Raw genomic sequence first — 22,613 nt, 5'->3', positions numbered from 1 at the left:
ACTTCTGTCTGAAGATTGCAGGATGTATGAAACTTATGTAATATATATTATTACTTTTTTCTTGAAGTAACTTGTGTTATTATTTATAACGCTCTGCTTTAGCATATATAAATATATATATATATATATATATATATATATATATATATATATATATATATATATATATATATATATATATATATATATATATAATATATATATATATTACATACATACATACATACATACATACATATATGTATAATGACATTTATGCATATTGGTATGTGGTAGGTACGTAGGTTTGTAGCATGTATGTGGCTATAATAGCAACTCTGTCAAAATAAAGCTATAGAAAATACAATAATAATTTCACGTTAAAAAATCCTGTAATAATATCAATCCTGATTAAATAAAAATTGCAGGTTAGGAACTGAACAGTCTGACGTCTCCAATCCGAAATCTCCCTACTGTTTCTTTACTCCGTGGTGTTAGCATCTTCCTGTACGTCATCAATGGCGCTATTGACGTCTACATATACCTATTGATATTAATACAACAAGAAATACAGATTTAACAATTAATCATTAGTATTAGTGTGGTTATTTAGCTTACATTGTACCAGTGCAGCGTCGTAGCCGAATACCACGTGTCATTTGTGTTTATTATACGGTTTTAATGAGACAAACATAAGTGTGGCATTGTAAACAGTCAAGTACTTGTTTACATGATCACATATCTGTTGGTGTTATCTTTTTTTTCAATCATAAGCGTCATTAACTATCTATCTATCTCTCTCTATATATATATATATCTATCGTAAATATCTCTATATTTTTAAAAATTTGTCCTGTCTATGATTATATCGCCTTGTATCGGAGAAAGTAGGTCCTTAGTTGAAGCAGATGACTTTACTGTTTGTTGGATTATGGCTTCTTTCTTTACAGTTTTTTTTCACTGCATCATTCTTCGTTAAATACAGAGGAAAGACACTTAAATTTCTCGTTTCCCGGTTTATCATCTCTTTTTGGAGAACCTCTCCCCTGTTTGCTTCCAGGCGAAAACTATTCCGTAGCTGGGAAAAGCAAGCAGGTTACATATCGGACCTATATTGCAATGCAATATGCAGAGCGATTTATATTTTGATTGATTGTCATCGTGAACATTATGATGATGATGGTAAAAATTATCTCCCCTTTTTATTTTCTGCACTTCTCGAAATAAGCGTTCATCCTAGTGAATGCATTACTCATTGGCATTGACCTGAAGTCGAATCTGGACCTCCATGCTCGAAATTTTCACCTGATTTAAGCTGCGAAGTTTAGTTTATTTGATGAAGAAATTTGGCATGGCTAGTTAGAGTATGTCTATGATGACAAGATGATTTCAATAGTTTGCGATTACCTGTGTGTCACGTTCAATCTCTTCTAGCTCGTGAACTAGGTCCTTGAATTTTGGCCTCCGTGACGGCTTTTGTGACCAACATTTCATCATAAGCAGGTACCTACACAAGATGGAATGATAGCAGGATATTTGAATGGTTGATATGCAAACAAATTTACTACCTTTTTACGATCAATGTTGCTTTATTTTATAGTGTTGACAATTTATGGTTTATCATTTTGTATCAAATGAGCCAATTTCATTCCTTAATCATTAATCCCCATTTTTGAGTATATGGGACTCTTTAGAATTTTACTAAACATGGTGATACAAATTTGAAGTAAAATCATCAAAACTCACAGATCCTCATTGCAGTGCTTTGGTCTGCTCAGCCTACTCCCCTGCTTCAGATATTCAATCACTTCTTTGGCCGACATACCAGGGTACGGAGTGTTTCCTGTAATGTTGTAGCGGGAAGGAGGTCAACATAGAGTCCTGATGCCATACGATCGTGTGTAACGTGACAAAATCAACCGCCCTTGATGATACCAAATAATGTTAAATAGGATAACATAAATGATAAGACATAACCATTAATGGAGTTGGCAATCTTTGGTGCCACCGATGTTGCCATGTCTGTGCACTTACCTAGTGTGACTATCTCCCACACGACCACGCCAAATGACCAAACATCACTTTCTATTGAAAATTCAGAAGACCAGAGTGCTTCCGGTGCCATCCATCGTACAGGTAATCGCGTCTGAAATAGTAGCGTAGAATGCATACTTTATGAGGCAAACTAAATCGAGGCCCCCATCACTATCAAAGTTTCTGAGAATCAAAATAGTCATTCAAGTATAGTACTTGGTGCGTTCTGTAACCAGTGGATATCATTAAGGTGAAGTACTACGAATTACGTCAAAATTAAGTTGTGGTGTCATTTTCTTGAAACTTTGCACAAATATTCTTAGAAGTTGTGCAAGTGCAAAAATGAAATAAAAAATGGGGTCACCACGCTTGTTCCATGGAAACGGACGTTAAAATGGCGTCGTTAGAAATAAATAAAAATGATATAATTCACTTAAACTAAAGAAAGCAATTATAAAACGCTTAGCAAATGAGTTAATTTTAATAAATACCAAGACTTAAGATCCATATCTATCGAATGTATAGTTTTCATGATGTTTGTGAAGAATTTTTAACATAAGTATCGATTACAAAATGACGATATCGAAATTATATCACTACATAATTTTCGAACTTTCTTCCTGTCGCTTTGAATGGTGTCATTTTGACCAAACTTGGCGAATAAACTCCTGACATAATACCATTTAGTTTACACTTTTAATAAAAGGGTGTCACCACGCTACTTTTACAATATCTCCAGGTGAATGGGTAATTTGCGCCATATAAATGGGAGAGAAATGTTAATTTTTCGCTCATATTGAATAAAAACCAGCTTCCTAGGGGGTCAAAATATGACAAGGTTATAGGTCACATGTATTTCTAAGACACTGGGTCAAAAAATTAGGTAAAAGCGCAATTTCAACAATGGCAGGTGATGTTAAATACATGCGCTACAAAATAACCCATTTGCGGCAGGCTGGAGTTAAATCTGCGCAGAAACGTTCTAAAGCGTGTGCGCGTCCGAATTCGTCGCCCTTTACTTAAGGCGCACTTACTTTGTTGTCGTCCGCGTCGCCTCTTAAATTCTCCAGATCTCGTCCAAAGTTTGTAAGTTTACAAATTTTGTCGTCATTTAACATAACATTCCTCGCAGCGAGATCACCATGGATTACCTGTATGTTTTTTCAGATGACATTGATGTTATATATTTACAAAAACAATGGATGGTGTTTTTTATTTGGAAATAGCAGTAGTTGTAATCCTCCACCTCAAGTTCATTACCAACGACCTCAAACTTTTTGTATATAAACGGACAGGCACGATGCAGTGAATATGACAAACTCATCGATATTTGGAGTCGAAACCATTTTGCTCCACTGTCCCAGTCTTTCTCTCATATTTTCCCTTCATAACTCTTTTTTTGTCTAACGTCTACATCAACTCTTAAGATTTCCTCTTTTTTTCACCTGCCTCATCACAATAAAGCATTCAAATATATAAGAATATAATCGATTTTATATCAAATTTTCACCAGGCTGTTGTGTTTTGGTTACCTTGCATTCTTCTCCTGGTTAGCGTAACATTTTTGTAGCCTGCTCTCAAAACTATTTGCAAACCCAACAAAACGCAACGTTTTCAAAGGAATTATCAGCTCTTTTGAAATCGAATATTAAGTTATGTGTCCATAGCCTACCTTTTTGGATGTCAGGTAAGCCATAGCATTCCCTGTTTGCCGGGCAAAACTTATAAGATCGCCGCTACTCAGACTCGGCGATTTTCCTTCAGCGTTGGCGTAGTTGTCGGTGTGTGATTTTCGAAAATCTCTCAAATACTTCTGCAAGTTGCCGAGTGCCATATAATCTAACAGCAAATACACTGGTTCTGTAAAATAGAAACCTCTGTCAATTGAATTTTCAGCAAAAATAGACGAGATCAATTCTCTTTAAAATACTTGATGTTATACTAACCTGTCTTGGTACAACATCCGATCAGCGAGAGGATGTTCTTGTTCCGACCGATCGTTTTAAGTAACTCAAATTCATCTGTTAACTTTTGTTTGTCGTCTTCAGTGGCGTTATCTAGACACACAGATGAAAATAGAATTCATAAAGTTAAAGTTCTTTATCTTATTATTTAGTTTTTAGTAATTGTTAGTTTGATATTTCATAAAACGATAACAAGGTATGAATTATTCCGTCGGATAACGTACAAATGCTCTCTCTCTCTCTCTCTCTCTCTCTCTCTCTCTCTCTCTCTCCTCTCTCTCTCTCTCTCTCTCTCTCTCTCTCTCTCTCTCTCTCTCTCTTAGCCCTCTTTAAAATTACACGAGAGTACATCCTTACCCTTGGTAGTCTTCAATGCCACCACAGTCACACCGTCTCTGTCGCAAAGTTCCCATGCCTCAGCCTTGAAAACCCTGCCAAACGTGCCTTCGCCAATAAAATCTTTCTGACGGACGTATTCTTTTGGAAACTCAAGGACAATCTCGCCAGGCATCGCATACTCTGTATTGGTGTCAGACTTCGTATTCGACAGAGAAGCATATTGCTCAATGGTTGTGTAGACAGGGGGCTGTAGAAGGCATATCAATTTTTTTCTAGATTTGTTTGATTGGATGGCCGAGGTATGAAAATGAAAATCGTTTAATGCTATCGAGAATGGTTGTCAAATAATTAAGCATTAAAGCACAGCCAGCGACGGTAAACCACCAGATTTACACCAGCTCACGACTAATACGCACGGGCAACAGTGGGTGCATATATGAAGTTAGCTGAGAAACATTTCATTGAGAAACACTTCCCGAACGATTGCAAATAACACGAAGTTCTTAACAGAAATGCAGTCAAATTACGCTACAGTTTCATGCGGAACGTGGATATAAATCATGAAATCATTCAAAAAACACGTTACCCGGCGCAATGATAACAAACTCACAGAGGAATGTAAATGCCGTATCAACGCCACTTGCCAACTCCAGGGAGCTTACCAGTTTAAATCCAAAATCTCTTACAAGCGATGCAAATGAGGTGAACAATTACATAGGCCTCACTGAAACACATTTATAACACGCTCTGCATATTATGTCTGATATTTCTAAAGCAAATTATATGCTTACAGCATAGAATTATCAAAGTTTGTCTTGCACTAAACTTGAAATATAAGGACAAACCAATTTACACATCATGGTCAATCCTACCGACAGCTATTACTTACTCATGTGTCTAGGAAATGAAATGTTTACCTCACGGAGCTATTCATAATGGATTCATTTAAGTCCGATCTTTCAAACAAGCATTGCGAGTTGGTTTCCAAGTGCCGATTTCAACGCAACCCACCACAACTGAAGTTTGATCTAGCTTGATACTCATATGTAAAGCAGTTGACGCAAATTTCACACAATAAAATCAACCTATGTGAGGATCGCGTGTATGGGTGAAACTCGAGTAATAGATACCAAACATACTTGATGTGTTCTTATCTTCATTGTATATATGTGTGTGTGTGTACGTGCTTGTGTGTGTATTCCCTACAGGATGTGTGTTAACTTATCGTACAAGATATGAGTGCCCTAACATGAGAAAGATATTGGGAAATAAATCTTACCTGCGGTAAATCTCGCAGTTCAAGCTCTTGATAATGATGATCTGTCTCTCCTTCAACCTGCCATTTACAGAAATATGTGTGTGTGTGTGTGTGTGTGTGTGTGTGTGTGTGTGTTTGTGTATGTGTATCCAATGTATGTCCATTATTAAAGTGACGAAGTCTATAATTTTTCAGGAATTTGTTTGATACGAAACATTTATATTGTTTGACATTTCAAGGATAATGAATGGGTGACCATGTATATATTCGACCTCAGTTTTAGACACGATAAATAAAACCATCGCGAGGAAAAATAAATGGCCATTACCATTTATTCATTCGCGCGATGGTTTCATCTAATTGTCTAAAACCAGGGTGAAATATATGAATGCTCACCAATTTATTCGGTATCTTTCGACATGACAAACAAATTATAAATAGCGTCTTGTACCAAACAAAATTCATGACAAATGCCCGACTTTGTCCCTTTAAAGCATTACACCTAAATTCTTGAAACCTAATTAGACTAAAGAGCTTTCTATATTGATAACAGGCTTATGAAGATTAAATTCACACAGAGTGTGGTGGATCCCATAATAACCATTTTCCCAGCAAGCTATTAGTAGTAGATACGCAAAGTTACGGATAGAGTCTCCTGTGTAACTTAGAAAAGCTAGGATGCATAAAGTACTTGTATGAATTTCATTATCTGCACCTTATTGATACATCTCTCTGTCAAAATCATGTCAAAGGTTTGTTAATTTTACAGAAAAGAAGAAATTCAACATATGACACGGTTCCCTTTGATTTACTTTAAATGCCGCTTACCTTTCTATCCCGCACTAATTTTCGTTTTCTTTTTCTCCAGACAGCAACAATAACAACAACCAACACTGCTAAAAGCATGATGACACTAAGCGTTGAAACAACCGGTACGACGACTGAGTACCAACCTGGAAAAAAGAAGATGAAGTATAAATCATGTACATTAATACATGCTATCGGTCAAGTAAATTCCTGGCGCACACAATCTACATCAGTTGCGCCGTAAAGACAGTAGCTTCAACGAGAATTGTAAGTAAGTATATCTAACGCACTCTGATAAAATGTTAAACCGTTTATACATTTCGAATACATTGTACATTCTGAAAATAACGTAGCTTATTTCTTATGTAGTTATGTTCTTGTGAGAATGACTCACAATAACTGTAAGCGACTGACACTGGTGATAAAAACTGCTGTTTTAACTTCATAACTTTGTTTCGATAACGTTTGTGTGCAATGTGTGATAGTGAGCGTACAGGCGTGAGTGCTTTACGAACAGCGTGTGGAGGGGTCCCAGTCACAAAAATTGTAACAACTTAGCTCGGTTATTAAACCAATCTTTTTGAGATTGGGGATTTGGCCGAGCGGTTTTGTCTGTGGCTTTACTTCCTAGGCGACTGGGTGCCGTACTTTGTTAGTTCGAACCCGTTTGAAACCACCGTATCATACTAAATAACATATAAACACAAGTTCTCCAGTTATTTAATATACAGCTAATGCAGGTTTCTTAGAAGAGAAAATTAAACAATTAAAACAAGCGACCGGTAGGCAAATATATTTTTCGCTGTTTTTATGTAGATTCTTGGAGAATAACTATTTTTGACACAAGTTCATGAAGAAGTTTGCAATTTGTGATAGCTTATTTCAGTGGCCTGACAAAATGGGCAAATACTAGAAGCAGCAAACAGCAAAAGTAGACAATCGAAGATTTCATCATTATCTGAACATATCAAAATTAATTTTATCGCTAAGAACATGTCAACAAAAGCTGTCATATGTGTATTTTTTGAGAAACAATTTTTTGCCAAAAATTGCAAAATATGCCCAAAAAGCGAAATTGAAGATTTCATCATGATTTCAATATATCATATTAAAATAACCCCAGAAACCTGCTTACCAAATATCAGAGCTATGAAACAAGCAGTTTTTGAAAAACACGTTTTTTGACCAAACTGGCAGAAATTGCCCGAAATACGAAACTGTAAATGTCATTTTTTAAGACATAAATAAGATAACTGCAAGTAACCTGTTTACGAAATATCAAAGCTATCAGAGAAGCAATGTTTAGAAACAAAGTTTTTTATTAAAAGGCCAAAATTGCCGCCCCCCCCCCCGGCTTCAAAAAAACAAAAACAAAACTAAACAAAAATTGTAAATTTTATCTAAATTTCATTATATCGCATTAGTTTATCCGTGGGAACCTGTGTACTAAATATTAAAGCAATCGGACGAGTCAGTTCGTGAAATACCTTTTTAAACCAGAAATTGCAAGACTTGCCCTTGAATAAATATATTGTAGATTTCACCATAATTTGAATATGTCACCTTTGATCATCTCTATGAACATGTATACCAAATATCAAAGCTGTCAGTCAAGCTGTTTCAATAAAATAAATGTTTTCCAAAATCGACAAAAATTGCCTCATGAATATAAATTTGCACGATTTGAAAAAAATTAAACGAATCTTAAATAAGTCAACCCTAGAAACCTAAATCTGAAGATATCTAAGCTATCTGACCTGCTGTTTTGAAGAAGAAAATTTTTGAAAGTTGTCTGACCAAAAATTACAAAAATTGTCTTGTAAATACAAATATGTAAATTTCACCACAATTTGAACAAAACTTAATGAAGTCACCCCTTATGAACTGCATATCAAATTTCCAAGCAATGGCAAATGATATTTCAGAAAAGAGGACTTTTATTTGACAAAAAAAAAACATAAAAATCGTCCCAAAATTACAGTTGTACAAATTTCACTACAATTTCAAAAAAAACCTTAATGAGGCCAACCAGAATGAGCTGCATATCAAACTTCATACCAATCGAAGGTTTCGGGGGAGAAGACAATTGCCGATGGGCGACGACGGATCGGACGGACGTCGATGACGATGGACGACGAAGAAAAATCAGTCTATTTGATAAGCTCCGCCTCGCTGACAGCAGGGCTCAAAAGTTGAAATAGGACAACAAATAAAAAAAATTCGACTACCGGATTATATTTATTCATTATTAATAAAATAATGAATGCGAATTAATATGTTCTTATGGTTATGCGTAAATCGAAAGACGTCAACCTTTCCATCAAGGGATATCTTCATTAAATGACTCATTATATTTTTACTTAATTACGAATGACTATTTTTTTCGTACAAGAGTAAATATTTTAACAACAGCCCAAAGGCTGTACTAGTTGTGAATATTTGCAGTTTGCTTACTTGAAAAAATTACATTAAGGTTGATTTCACGTTGATCATCGCCAAGATAATTCTCAGCGGTACACGTATACATCCCTTGGTCGTCTTCGACGACACTGGAGATAATGTAAATTCCATTGTCGCCAATTGCACCCAGATCATTGCTTTCTTTCTTCCATGTTATCTTGGCATTAGGGTTGGCATCGGCTGAACAGAATAGACTGACACTTGACCCCTTAGTCACGTTGATCGTCTCTTTATCTTTATCTTTAATGCTTGGTTTGTCTGGAAGACAATCAGGATATAGAAAATATTTTATCGCTGGTTGTTGAATTCAGGAACTATTGATCTATTATTCTCAAGCTTTTTTCCCTTTCAATATTTGTGGCGTAATGGATTCCGTTGATATGTTTACCTGTTTATTGGTTTTTAAAATCTGAAATTTGCATATAACGATATATATATATATATATATATATATATTATATATATATATATATATATATATATATATATATATATATTGAAGGTGCGTTACTGGCATGATACGATTATTTTCCAGCCTCAGATCTATGCAAACTTGCATAAAAAGTCCTGGTCATCGCTGATAATGTCTTCATTGATATTCGTCCATATGATATACTCTTCAGGGTTGGCATCAACGTGACAGCGTGCTAATGTAGACGTAATCCTAACATCTGCATGCAATAAATCTGATAGAGTACTTTATCCCACAAGATAGGCTACGTTATTCTGCTAGACACTACACCGCTATGCATTGTATTCATGTTCATTTCGTCCTAAAAAACTAAAATTAGCGATCGTTGCCTAGTATGAAAAAATATGATGCTCTACTGCATCTGATGTAAGCGTGTAAATTTCATAGCTAGCAACATCGTGCATACTACATACCAGGAAAAGAGTTATTGCTGTCGTACTAGTCAGTCACTATTTTCACACATTTGCGGCAGAACGTCCTTGTCATTACTTTACTGTGACCCTACAATGTATTACTTGTAAGCTACAGTTGTGAAAAAAATCACATTGACTGGTTTTTTCATTATTAGCTTAATTCTGTTGTTCGAGCTCTTAAATTTAAAAATCTCTATTTTCAACCATTCCCTTTCTAAATCAGTAATAAAAATCGGGGGTCTCTACGAAATATTTAGTTGTAGAGAAACACATTACGCAATATTTACCGACACTTGAAATTGAAGTAGCCACCTTCTCTGCGTTAACTGTCAGGAAAGGTAGAATTATTTGTTTTCTCGAAACTGAGCCAGTTATTCACAAAGGAAGCTTAAAAATAAGCTCGATAAGTGATAGACTCAAAAGTATCGTAAACGTTAAAGAGTCCAAATATATGTCCCTGTGGCGCGTTCTATCTGGCGTTTTATCGCGAGGAACCACACTGAATATATAAAAACGATCTACTGATCCACTGATGCTTCCAGTTTTCTACACACCCCTCAGTAGTTGTCCAAATGTCGACAGTTTTGTTTATTTATTTTGTACCACAAGTATACCTACACTGCACATCCACAGATATGTCATCTATGCACGTCAGCTGAGGCCAAAGATGTGACGAAATATTCTGGCTTTCGTATCTGCAGTTATACACCGCCCCATTGTCTGTCTTTTGTAGTATGGTTGAATATTCATTTGTCGAAGTGCTGACGCGCGAGATTTCACCACCGTTCTTCAACCACACGAGGTCACCCCAAGAGCCCCCGTCGACATGACAGGTGAATGTTGATTCGGATTGGTTTGATACTACTGTGTGACCTGGGCTGACCCCACATACAGGCCCGTATTCTGTCATTAAAGAAAGCCTAGTTATTGATTTGCGAAGCATATAACATTTGCATATTAATAACATAAAAGCAAACTCCAATTTCAATGGACAAAAACGTTTAGTAAACATACAACTCGTTGGGAATAAACTCAAAGGTAGGCTTCGATTTATTTTGGTTTTAATTTTGCATTGCTTTTTTATATTTTACCGAAAACACATTTGACGCATTGTTAAAGCGTGTTTGTAACTATCTTCATGACGAAATTAAGCTCATAAAGATATGAGAAAAACGTTTATTTTCATACAGAAATGTTACGTGTTTTCTATGACAATCGATGACAATTTAATTCCTAGTGTCTTGCTAATTGTGTCACTCAGAATTGTTTTTATATAACAAAGGGACAAATTACATACCCAGTACAACAAGCTCAGCCCTATGGTAAATATTCGAGCCGAGCAATGAACACTCGTAGTTCCCGGCCAAAGCTAACGTTGCATTGCGCATGATCAAATGATACTCTCCACTGGATGCATCTAAAGTTGCGTTATATCCATCTCGATGTAAAGTGGCACCACTCGTGACTTCAATATAGCGGACTCCATCGTAGATTTTCCATGCGGGTACATTGCTTCCAACATGATGGAAACTGCAATTTAGCTGTGTATCTCTGCCTTCAACAGTGACTGTGTCTGATGGCGTTATGTTCAGACTTGCAATTGGAAAGCTTGTTGTTGTCGTAACTGCGCCTATAGAAAATGGTATATATATATATATATATATATATATATATATATATATATATATATATATATATATATATATATATATATACGTGTGCAATTTTATTCATCTAATATATATATATATATATATATATATATATATATATATATATATATATATATATATGTATATATGTATATATGTATGTATATATATATATATATGTATATTTTACACAAATTTCTTCGAGGTCAAAGTAATAATAAATTGCCCTTTTTACTTAAGTTTCATGCTAAGTTGTTCACTCATACTAGAATCATTGGACGACATATAAGTGTTAATTTTCATTGTGTTTATCTACAAAACTATTGAATTTAAAATTTCGCAAATAATAGAGAACCAAAATATTTTCTGGTCCTCTTATACGCAGATCAAACGATAATTCCCCCTACTACCAACGGAATTTTCAAATCCCCCTCAATATCTCAATTCCCCCCTCTCCCAACCGTATTTGTGAATGCAGCCTAAGTTGAAATTGGTGAAGACTTCGCACTTTCAGAGGTAAAACATTCAATACAAAATATAGCCATTCGACTTAGGTAACTGTGAAGCGTTGTTTTTTTTTTGTTTTTTTTTGTTTTTTTGTTTTTTTTGGGGGGGTTTATTAGTAAAACAGAACAATCAACACTTGTTTTGGCGACAGTACAACTAAAAACACTAGCTCATCCATTTTTACATTTCGCGCATACAATTTATGTTCAATTATTCACAGTAAAGGTTTGATAAAGAGAGCTCTAACCCTAAAAGGGTTCAACACGCTTGTTTACATCGGTTTATTGAGGATTTATCACGGAGATTTTTTTTCCTTCGTGAAATCCAATGCTTAATGTTCTTACTCAGCGTTTACAATAGCAAATGGATATAACAAAACCGATAAACGGGTGTTCTATGAGTTTAACCCAACCCCGACAGACTATTTCCGCGATCCAGCGACGCGACAAAACATGACGTTGCAGACGTGTGACCCCTGACCCCCGGTATATTGAGTGATCCACGTGTCACCTCAGTATGCGTCAATTTTAGGCTGCTGCATTGAAAGACCTGTGTACTCGTCGGACAATATCCGGTTACGACAGGTACTAACATGTGTAACATTACAATATACTGCATGTAATGTCATGCAAAGTAAATATAGAAGTCTTTTTGTCCATTCATGACCCTAATGAATGTGTTACCCCGGGAAGGTGCAACCTACATACAGAAAACGGGTGCACGTCACAAAATGCAGTGCAGGCAGTGTAACTCCTCGCAGGGGGCACTCCCGTAGGAACAGGTACGGCAATGTGCCGCTCGCCTGGGTCACTTTTTCAAGAAAAAATCCTGAACAGGGGAAATTTTTCAACCAAAAAACCTAAACATGAGCCGAAAACAATGTCCCGTGCTTTAAGAAAACTGCAACTGAATAACTTGTGGACTTGTAGAAAAGGTGAAAATTCCCAAAATGTGTCAAGCAAATCACTTACAATGTGTCATATTTTTGGAATATACAAAGGTAGATGTTTTCAACTAGGGCAGCGCACGCCATACGAAAATATCAAGATATCCCCACCCTCGGGGGGGGCGTGAAATGATGCTCGATTATTGTTCAATGTTAAGCACGTACACACTAATTTGCATTCTATGGCGACCTCATCAAAGCCTTCCTTTTTCGAAACCAAACCAATCGATTAAGGCAAGGAAGACGAGGTATATACCTCGCGAAATACAAGACAAAGCGTCGAAAAGTTGTAGTGCCCATTCTACCAGTAAAATATCACCGGTTATGACGCTACGTTTGATTTTTATTGAATCTAATCTTACAACATCAGCGATTGACTTTTACGTAAGATGTATTGATATGTACTTCTTGTGTACGAACGTTAGGGGTTACGTTGTCCATACAATATGTAAAATATACATTCAACTGGTTAATGTTTTGTGGACTTACAAAGGGAAGACGTAGACTCTCTCTCTCTCTCTCTCTCTCTCTCTCTCTCTCTCTCTCTCTCTCTCTCTCTCTCTCTCTCTCTCTCTCTCTGTCTTTCAGTAAATCCAGTTAATGAAAGGAGCTGTGTCTAGCCATAGGCAGTGCCCCCACCCCCTCTACTGTCTCTGGTCTAAATAGCTATTGATAGACGATGTGAATACATCGTTAAAGTTACACCAAAGGTCAAAGCTTCACGCCGCTGGCTATAACAAAGCAATGTGCTTTGTTCTGTACAGTACTTTCTCCTGATCCTATACTGACTGTCCCTTGTTTTGAACATTCTAATGGCTATAACCTTTGAGAAATTCACCGCATGTCTCTTTGTAAAAGAGCGTATTTTTCTTCTCCTCCTTAAACACGTAGAAATGTCAAGTACTTAACTCGTCAACGTAAACTGCATGTGAAATGAAATGTTAATGAAGTAAACCAATTATAATCCTGACTAGTATTCATTTTCAAGCATAAAGACTGCCTAATACAATGCTGAGTCTTCGGTAGGCTATTCCCTTGCATACAGACAGTCGTATTGTAAAGTTCAGTGTCCTTTTTTCCCTGAACGATGAAAATGAACATATTTTGTTGGCTATTCTACATTTTGAAGGAAAGCCAAACAGAGGAGGCTCATGAAATTATTCTCTAATAGTTAATCACAATTTGAACATCTACAATTCTTTTCGCTGTCGTCCACATCTTGATATGAAATTGTATTTCCATTATGACGTAATTAAATTCACTATGTTTTTAAATATACTTTTTTACTTTAGAGTTCCTATAGTTTCATTTTTTATCTACAGTTAGGATCATTATTATTTTTCATTTTCATTCCGAGTTCAATTTCAATTTTGATATTTCTCTCGAAAATAAAATATTAATAATCAATCTATTTTACTTTGCGTTTACAAAATAAGATTTATTTTCGTGTAATTTTAATTTTTATTTGGCTCTAAGAGTAAAGTTATTCTCATTTAAAGTTTCGTCATAATTTTGACTTTGATCTTTTGTTATAAAATGACAATCATTTAGTTCAGATTTCCACTTGACCTTTGTTGTGATCAATAATATAGAACATGAGACACAATCACTTTCTTTAGCGTTTCTGGGACCACATGAATGTAACAATATGATTATGGCAGAGAACATCAATATTTCGTCGTATTTCCGCCTTAAAAGGATGAATTTTGTAGTCGATTTTCATCGTTTCCAGCTTTACTATATAATTGGAACGCCCGAACGGTTTGAAATAGACGCGTCGACGAGATAAAGGAATTGAAATTTATTACACGACGAAGCCACGGAAAATATATGTTAAAACCAACTTCGGGTACGAGATGGTGTCATTCCAATTCGTCCTAATTGTAGTATCACTGTACAAATTTAGTAGGGTGGTTATAACGATAATGTAAACTTTTGTCTGTGTTTAACAATAACATTATTTCTAGTGGCCAATTCATTTACCGAGGTATCTGTTGTGTAGTTGCATAAGGTGTTTCATAATTGATCTTCTTGGAAGACCCCGTTTCTAAATTTAGGGACTGGACATAAATTACAGGGGGGTGGACGGTGTTTTTCGAAACACCGCTGCATCAAAAATAGTGACCCTTCAAAAGTTCATGCACAAAAATTAGTGACCCTCCCCTTATCCGTGCATGAAAATAAATGACCCTCCCCTGTTACTCAATACCCCCAACAAACCCGCAATGTGTTCAAGACCCCTTCTAACTTGCTATACTTTTGAAATCCCCCTCCCAAAAGGAAGGCAAAATGTGGCTGATATAACGCTTTGTCCAAAAAATTTCAAATCATATGTGTGTGATAATTCATGTAAATGTACTTTGCTTGAAGTGGCAGGTAAAAAGTGCATGCGTGTACAAACAATGTAATTTTTAGATTTCATCGATAATGTTGATTCACTATACATGGTAGTTGACTATAAGAAAACTATGAACGTGTATTTTCCAATATAAAACTAGCAATATCTGTTAATCTATAGATGTTTATAACTGATATAAATATACTTGATTAGCATGGGTTGTTTACAAGTGCACATGTGAACAAGATATTTGATTTTGGAATTTCACTCAAAATGTTGATCCACTATACATGGGAGTCTATGACAAAACTGTAAAAAAATTCTTTCACAATTAATAATATGCATTTTTTGTGCATATATGGACCCTGAATAATTGACATAATTGTACTTGATTAGAAGAGGGTGGTAACACATGCATCTGTGTACAAGAACTTTGTTTTGGAATTTCGCATAAAAAGTTCATCCATTATACATTGTAGTCTATCATGAAACTAAGAATAATTGTTTTAAAATACAAAACGCGGCAAATCTGTCTATTTATGTACACTCGATTATTGGTATAAATGTTCATGATTAGACTAGAGTGGCTTTCAAGTCTATGGTTGTGCAAGAAACTTCATTTTGGCATATCACTGAAATGTTGATTCACTATACATGGCAGTCTATGACAAAAATATTTTTCTTTCCAATACAAAACTAGGTAAATCTGTGCATTTATGTACACCTAATTATTAGTATAAATGTTCATGATTAGACCAGAGTGGTTTCAAGTCCATGGTTGTGCAATAAATTTGATTTTGGAATTTCACTGAAATGTCGATTCACTATGCATAGCAGTCTATGATGACACTATGGACATTTTTCCAATACAAAACTAGGTACATTCGTGCATTTATGTACACCTAATTATTAGTATTAATGTTAATGATTAGACTAGAGTGGTTTCAAGTCTATGGTTGTACAAGAAACTTCATTTTGGCATATCACTGAAATGTTGATTCACTATACATGGCAGTCTATGACAAAAATATTATTTTTTTACCAATACAAAACAAGGTAAATCTGTGCATTTATGTACACCTAATTATTAGTATAAATGTCCATGATTAGACCAGAGTGGTTTCAAGTCCATGGTTGTGCAATAAATTTGATTTGGAATTTCACTGAAATGTCAATTCACTATGCATAGCAGTCTATGACAAAACTATAAATATTTTTTTCCAATACAAAACTAAGTAAATCTGTGCATTTATGTACACCTAACTATTAGTATAAATGTTCATGATTAGACCAGAGTAGTTTCAAGTCCATGGTTGTGCAATAAATTTGATTTTGGAATTTCACTGAAATGTCGATTCAATATGCATAGCAGTCTATGATGACACTATGGATATTTTTTTCCAATACAAAACTAGGTAAATCTGTGCATGTATGTACACCTAATTATTAGTATTAATGTTAATGATTAGACTAGAGTGGTTTCAAGTCCATGGTTGTGCAAGAAATTTGATTTTGGAATTTCACTGAAATGTCGATTTACTATGCATAGCAGTCTATGACAAAACTATGAATATTTTTTTCCAATACAAAACTAAGTAAATCTGTGCATTTATGTACACCTAATTATTAGTATTAATGTTCATGATTAGACCAGAGTGGTTTCAAGTCCATGGTTGTGCAATAAATTTGATTTTGGAATTTCACTGAAATGTCGATTCACTATGCATAGCAGTCTATGACAAAACTGTGAATATTTTTTTCCAATACAAAACTAAGTAAATCTGTGCATTTATGTACACCTAATTATTAGTATTAATGTTCATGATTAGACTAGAGTGGTTTCAAGTCCATGGTTGTGCAAGAAATTTGATTTTGGAATTTCATCGAAATGTCGATTCACTATACATTGTAGGCTATAAGGAAACTACAAATAACTCATAGGTTATCTGATCCTAATTGTTATTCAAAAGTTGTTCGACATGAAGCTTCAAGTTTTTATTGATGACATTTTGCACTATTCTGAATAGTTTGTATTCTGTCAATGTCCTCAAAAAATAAAAAATGTACATACAGCAACATGAACATTTGACACCGACCTATACCCAATGTATTGCCAATGGGAGAATGATATCAAATAAGTGATCTCCCAAATGTTATTGAAAGAGTCATAATAGGGAACAATTATCACAATAGAGGAGTTGGATAAGTGGAAATCATGACAACTTAAATCAATGTGGCTGCTTTGATCATCAATACATTGTTTATTATACCCTTAACCCTCTGAACCCCGTTCGGCACTAAACTGCCGCAAGATGACCTTTTGACCCCTGATTTTGCAATACGTTGACGTCAGGTCCTTTCCCGGCCTGAATAGCAATGCCAGCCATATAACACTGAGTCAGAAAGCTAGGGGGGCCTAATACGACTTTCTAAACAACCACATACTGTTTCACATACGAACAGCTTTATCAAGTTCGTGATATCTAAGCGGCGATCGTTAGCGAAAGTTGACAGGAATTTAAAAATGGCGGCCGACGACAGCTACACTTTGATCCGTTATAAGACGGGGGTGTTTTGGGGGATAGTTTGACCGAAGCCGAGTAGAAATCCGCTCAGAAAGTGAACATCGCACATTAGACCAACGGGACATCGATGTCGATCAAAATGGCGTCCTATGACCACACCAACGGCGAAGAAATTCAGCCGCCAGTAGAGCAACTGGAAGTCCGACCCGTGCCTTCAAAGTAATCCGGCACCGCGGCAGCGCAGAGTAAGAAAAGTAGGCTAGTTCCTCTTTATAATTGACAACTTGCAGTGCACAGTTAGATGTATGTATCGATGATGACACTTGGCATAGCTCGATGTTTATTAGTAAACATGACAGACCTCAAAGCAACAAGGCAAAGACAGAGCAACAACAGAGATGATAAGACAGACGTTGACAGATGCAAGATAGGGCATTTAGGGCATTGTTAGGTTTACTGTAGGACGTGTCCTACTGACTGTAGATGTGTATTGCAGGCGGAACTTACCGTCTGTCTTTTGTATTACATATGGTTTTATATAAATATTCCTCATAGTCTTATCGTTTTTTATTCATGGATACTAATGCCAAAGATGAACTATTTAGCTGCTTGTTCAAATGTAAGGAGGATACAGATAGTGTGTGTAAGCATTGTGCAAAGTTATTCTTTGTGGTATAAATTTTATTGAAACAAACTGGTGCTAATACCTTGCAGATTTCCATCAAGAGTGTATTACATACTCTTATATTTTAGTATTTGCAATATGTAACTGCAACATGTTTGCACTACCCTGACAGAGAGAGAGAGAGAGAGAGAGAGAGAGAGAGAGAGAGAGAGAGAGAGAGAGAGAGAGAGAGAGAGAGAGAGAGAGAGATGTAATAGTAATTCCTTAGTCCATATCAAGCTTTGTTCTTCTTACACTGCATGAAAAGCCAATAATACTTACTGTATTTGCATGGATTATTGCCTGTATTTTAGCTGAAGAGTGCATATACAGGTGAATACAGTCATTAATCCATTGCTTGTATTCAGCAAGCCTGTATTCACGTGGATTCATGTGAATTCACGTGTATTATTCAATAATACAGTCAATTCATTAATGTGAATTTATCTGTATTATTGCGTTTTCATGCAGTGTTATTTACAGAATATGCCACCATGAAAAAGGCATGGCTTTGTACTTGGATTATCTTACTGAAACTTATTTGCACAAAATATATAACATTTTAAAAATTTTGTATTTGTTTATGTTTCAGGCAAAGAGAACCTAAACCCAGAAGGCAAGGAGTGTGAAGCAAGCTAGGCAAGGAATGTTTGATCTTATGCAGGGTTTACTAAATTTAGGCCATCATCTGAAGACAGACAACGTTTATACAAGTGTTAGGATAGCAAGACCTTTATCAACAGGACACATGGCTGTGTGGAACAGTCAAATTTAGTTCTGCTCTGCCAGACATGCTTACCTACATTCAGAGGGAAATGATGTTATTGAGGATAGCTGGCCCTTCCTTGGATGGATAGTAAGCCAGTCTGTTTTCTGTCAACTATTCATTCACCAGAGGACGATGGTCCACCGGTGACTGTATGTCAGCATCAGATGACATATAGGACCGTGTAGATACTCAATTTATTTTTGTCTCCAATTATAACGCTTGGGGTCTGTAGTATTTATTTTGTACAGAGTAATTTGTTTGATAGTAAAAATAGTATCATATGACATTTTGTACTGTATAGATACTCAATTTGTTTTTGTCTTCAAGCATAATGCTTGGGGTTTATAGTCTTTTGTTCTCTTCAGAGTAATTTGTTTGATTGTAAAAATGCAATTGAAGGTAGAATGAGATTTACTGTATGTGATTTATAATTGAGAAAACAAAATGAGAAAGTTTAGTAGGTTTTACACACAGTACTGTACTTTGAAAAGACAATATACTGTAGGTCTTTCTGCATTTTTTCTCTTCAATGTTACAGTTGGTAGATGGAAAGAGGAAGACTTACAGATTACATGCATAGCTCAGAATATGATAAAAGACAGTGATATCATCAATATTGATAGTGTTGTGTTCTAAGACCCAATTTTATTATACAAATGATGTACATGCCACAAAACCCACCTTGTCCAGATATGGTTCCTTGTGATATTTTAGGGTTTTTGGTCTGGTTTATAGTGTGTTGCTACATTATTTTTACTTTTTTTACTAAAGAAAAAATATAATGTTGTTTGGTTACAATGAAATTGTGTTCTTATGTTTTTGCATGCATATTGGATGAAATTTGCAAACTCGAATAATCAAAGTCTGCATTTTGCAAAATGATTGTAACATTACTGTTCTCTGTGGTTTGAAAAAAGCTTGTATTGGATTCATAAAAATGATGTTCAAACATTTTCTTGGAATCATCAGTTGTAGAAAGCAGAATCTAACATACATTTAGACATAATTGAGTAATGGGAAGTGATAAATCTTTAGAATGTCACCAGAAAGAGAAGCAAATATTTGAAAACCATTGTAAATTTAGAATACTGGTGGCCATTTTGAATATTTAATGAGGTCATGTGACCAGTATTTGCATATTTCCTGGCAATTGTTATTCTGCAATTCAAAAAATATCTTGTTATTGTGGACAAATTTATGACCCTTCAAAAATGCTTACGCGAAAAATGGCGACCCACCCCCAAAAACACCGGCCCACCCCCCTGTAATTTGTGTCCAGTCCCTTAGGTATTGTCTTTTTTACTAATTTCTTTCCGATTATCTCGAGAGATCCTTGCTTTTCTATAATCCAAAAGGCATGCTGCAGTATCCTGTGTTAAACACAGCCTGTTTATCACACCATGAAAGTACATGGAATTTTGCTTACTATATTGCATGCATGCCGTCTTGCCCTTTTTCCGCCCTGGACAATACTTTGCGTCCGTTGAACTAGGTCCCCTACACGTTTGATCTAGTGTCAAGCCAACTGAATCGGTTTTCCATGACTTGAACGAAAATATGGTTGCCATTACAAGGCAGAACATTGACTACAGCCTTATTCAATCAGAGACTTATGCCGAGCTTGTTTCAGGTCGAGCTGTGATGTCAGGCTTCGTTGGTTTGATATTAGTCCGAGTCGATTTGTGTTCAAGGCACGTTTTTCCGGTTTTCATTCCTGTTTTCTTATTTGCTTGTCTGTGTGGTTTTTTTTATACAGAATAGCCAGGAGAGGACTTTGCAAGACAATCTAAGTTGCCTCCTATACGGCGACGTTGATCATAAGCTTATTGTGCACTTACCTACTTCCGGGTGTGATAGTAGTCGCCAGTACAGAACACAGGCAATGAAGGAAAAGTTCGATTCAGTGAAAGGCATCTTCATGTTTCCGAGTTTCTTCCTCGTCTGTCACTTTGGTTATTTCTAAACCTGAGGCGAGTGCCACCATTAAGGACTCATCAAAAACAGCAGCCTTTATGAATTCTAGACAATTGCAATAATCAAACAACAAGAATGAAGCCCCTGCAGGGCCTGCCTTTTGTGTCTAGTTTTATTGTCTTCGTGGTGACCTGAGACTGTGGGAGAAAGCGGGTAAACATGCGAGAGTGTAGATTCTGCATGACTGCTCGTGAACCTTGGTGACCTTATTATTGAAATGCAAATTTTGGCAGTAACCCCGGCTGCCACGTACCTATCCCCGATATCAGGTGAGCAAATGAAATCAAATGGGTATTTGTGTGGATTTGGCAACATAACGTGAATGTCTTCGATTGAGCAAATGTTATCTATAGACCTAGCTCAGTGTAATCCTGTTCATTTGCTATTCCAGCGTGAAGTATTTCAATGTCAACCATGCATTTAAGTTCAAAAATCAAGTACACGCCTTCAGGTTACTTTTGAAATAGTTAGTTTTTTCACCATTTACTGATAAAAATCTTTTGAAACGCCAAGGAAAACTGATTGTGTCGTGAACAATGCAAACGTTTTCTTTTCACAAAATTAATATTGAAAACTTTGACCCCGGCAAAGAAAGAAGCAAGCTTGACAGGCGTTGGTGGTATTTTGGTAGTGACGTACAGCAAAACTTCACTGTATATATTAACAGGAATTCAGGAGTATATTTGTATTATTATCTGTGTTGATGAACAGGTGCCTTAAAGGCCTTAACTCATAATTTGATTAAAACGTTAAATTAACAGAGTTATTTTTTTTTACACTCAACATCTAAAAGACAGCTCTAAAGGTAACTGTTTCTGTATTAAAATGTTATAAATGCTGGCCCGATGCCTATTATAGCCTGAGAGTGTGAAGGACACCAGCGATGACTGTTTTACTGCCTTCGTCTACGCTTTACATTATAATAGGACGGCACATTTAAACACGACTATCACTTATTGTGACATATCCTGACACAGTAACTTTTGACGAAAATTGGCGAAATCAAAAGTGTATTGTTGGTAAAAAACAGTTATTCATATTCTATCGGATTGTCATACCCTCATACACTATTCCGTCGGGTGAAAGCTAATGCCGGCCGTTGTAAGAAAAAAAAAGAGTTTCACCAATGCAAAAAATGGGCCCCTCAATTAGCAAAGACGTTTTTGCATTATAGATACACCATCTCTGTTTCCAAATGCTATGCCTTCATCTATGAATCCTATTTGTCCATAGGCGCTAAGTCATATGATACCGTCGATGCAATCAGAATATAATCCAAGGTAAATCGAAAGGATCCATTCAAATTTTTTTGTTAGCAGGGCAAAATCATGTACATATGACACTTCATACGTAATATTTTGTCCAATTTTACCAAACAGGCGCTCAGGATTGTATCATTTCTCCAGCACTTAAGCTTTCATACTGCAGTTGTTTATAGACTTAAAAGGCTCACACTGGCTGTTGACGGATGATCTTGCTGTTTGTGATACGCTTGCTGTGTACTCTGTGCAA

General features: G+C 35.8%; 2 protein-coding genes across 2 annotated transcripts; both read right to left on the bottom strand.

Moving 5' to 3' along the window:
• Window positions 1–262: 262 nt before the first annotated feature.
• On the bottom strand, window positions 263–6,530 carry LOC139127463 (tyrosine kinase receptor Cad96Ca-like). Its single transcript, XM_070693385.1, has 10 exons — window positions 6,403–6,530; window positions 5,596–5,652; window positions 4,335–4,563; window positions 3,960–4,070; window positions 3,686–3,873; window positions 3,048–3,164; window positions 2,014–2,125; window positions 1,726–1,822; window positions 1,387–1,486; window positions 263–523 (listed from the first exon to the last, which is right to left on the bottom strand). Exons 1-10 carry the CDS (start codon window positions 6,478–6,480, stop codon window positions 461–463), a joined length of 1,152 nt encoding a protein of 383 aa, XP_070549486.1. The 5' UTR covers window positions 6,481–6,530; the 3' UTR covers window positions 263–460.
• A 2,276-nt stretch (window positions 6,531–8,806) lies between these two features.
• LOC139127462 (leucine-rich repeats and immunoglobulin-like domains protein 1) lies at window positions 8,807–21,101 on the bottom strand. The gene is made up of 4 exons (XM_070693384.1): window positions 20,966–21,101; window positions 11,024–11,356; window positions 10,345–10,629; window positions 8,807–9,099 (listed from the first exon to the last, which is right to left on the bottom strand). The coding sequence occupies exons 1-4, from the start codon at window positions 21,045–21,047 to the stop codon at window positions 8,807–8,809; spliced, it is 993 nt and encodes a 330-aa protein (XP_070549485.1). The 5' UTR covers window positions 21,048–21,101.
• Between the last annotated feature and the right edge of the window lie 1,512 nt (window positions 21,102–22,613).

The sequence above is a fragment of the Ptychodera flava genome, unplaced genomic scaffold, assembly GCF_041260155.1.
Source record: "Ptychodera flava strain L36383 unplaced genomic scaffold, AS_Pfla_20210202 Scaffold_32__1_contigs__length_2955704_pilon, whole genome shotgun sequence".
Classification (NCBI taxonomy): Eukaryota; Metazoa; Hemichordata; class Enteropneusta; family Ptychoderidae; genus Ptychodera; species Ptychodera flava.
The sequence above is the reverse complement of the archived record's forward strand: the minus strand, read 5'-3'. Positions and strand labels throughout refer to the sequence as shown.